The 1,086-nt window shown below is 33.0% G+C and overlaps 1 protein-coding gene across 1 annotated transcript in view; it reads left to right on the plus strand.

Moving 5' to 3' along the window:
- CNGB3 (cyclic nucleotide gated channel beta 3) overlaps positions 1-1,086 on the plus strand; it is a 168,624-nt gene that overhangs the window by 79,722 nt on the left and 87,816 nt on the right. The window contains 1 exon segment of the mRNA XM_012643595.1: positions 356-410. Within this exon segment, the coding sequence (XP_012499049.1) occupies positions 356-410 (55 nt within the window).

Below are 1,086 nucleotides of genomic sequence, written 5' to 3' on the forward strand. Positions count from 1 at the left end.
GAGGTTATTCGTGGTCTTTGCACTGTTAACCTTGATGCAATGAGAGAAGTAGGAACAAGCCAAATTGCCACCAAATTGCTATGGGTTAAGGATAATATGAGGGAAGTATGTGGAGTAAAGCAATGTGAGTGACTCTCTTGAGAAGCTTGACTATGACAAACAATAGGGCAATAACGAAAAGAAAACAAAAGCCAAGGAAATTTTTTTGTTTTAAAATGTGAGAAGATGGAGCATATGTATAGGCTGAGGTAGGAAGGAACCAGTAGAGAGAAATTGCTATAACTATTAACAAAGTGAGAAAATAATTGATGAAATTGTCTAAATTAACTGAAATATAAATATAAATATATTTCAGGTGGATTCAAATGAGCTAAAGAGACACTACAGGAGTTCTACAAAATTTCAGGTAGGTAATGTACAAACGATTTCAAAATTGTTCAAGTGATTTCTTACCATTTTGACATTAAGTCTCATCTACAGATTTCTCCAAACAAATCATCTTCCTTTGTAACAAAACTCACACAGATGAAGTTTTATTAGACAAAGATAGGCCTGAAGTTTCTGCCTCTCAATAATTACATGATACATTTCCTTGTATGTGCAAATGGGTAATTCAACATATGGGTCTTTATTAAGCAAACTAAAATAAGTTAGTGCCTACATTTAAATTCTGATTTAAATATCAATAAAGGAGTATGGGATATATTTTGTCTTGCCCACAGAATTCTAGCCTCCAATTCATGTAACATAATGGTGTGAACATCTGCAAAATTGTTTCTACTCCTATTTCTTTCCTGTTCATATAAGCAAAATAAGAAATAGAAAAGAGGCAATTATTTAGATCATAGAATCTTCCTTTACTCAAATAAAAATATAATCTTACGTTTTATTGCCGATAATTGTATTCAAAGTACTTTCTTATATGACTGAGATACAGGCATAGCTTGGAGGTTATCCAAGGTTACCCAATCTGTCTGAGTCAACTCCAGTCTCCCACTTCAAGGATAACATTCTAGTGGTCTCAAATTTTGTTTAAAAGAATACAAATCTGGATTTAGGTCCCAAACTATCTCTGTTGGAGATCTA

This window comes from Propithecus coquereli, unplaced genomic scaffold (genome assembly GCF_000956105.1).
Source record: "Propithecus coquereli isolate 6110/MARCELLA unplaced genomic scaffold, Pcoq_1.0 Scaffold2, whole genome shotgun sequence".
Lineage (NCBI taxonomy): Eukaryota > Metazoa > Chordata > Mammalia > Primates > Indriidae > Propithecus > Propithecus coquereli.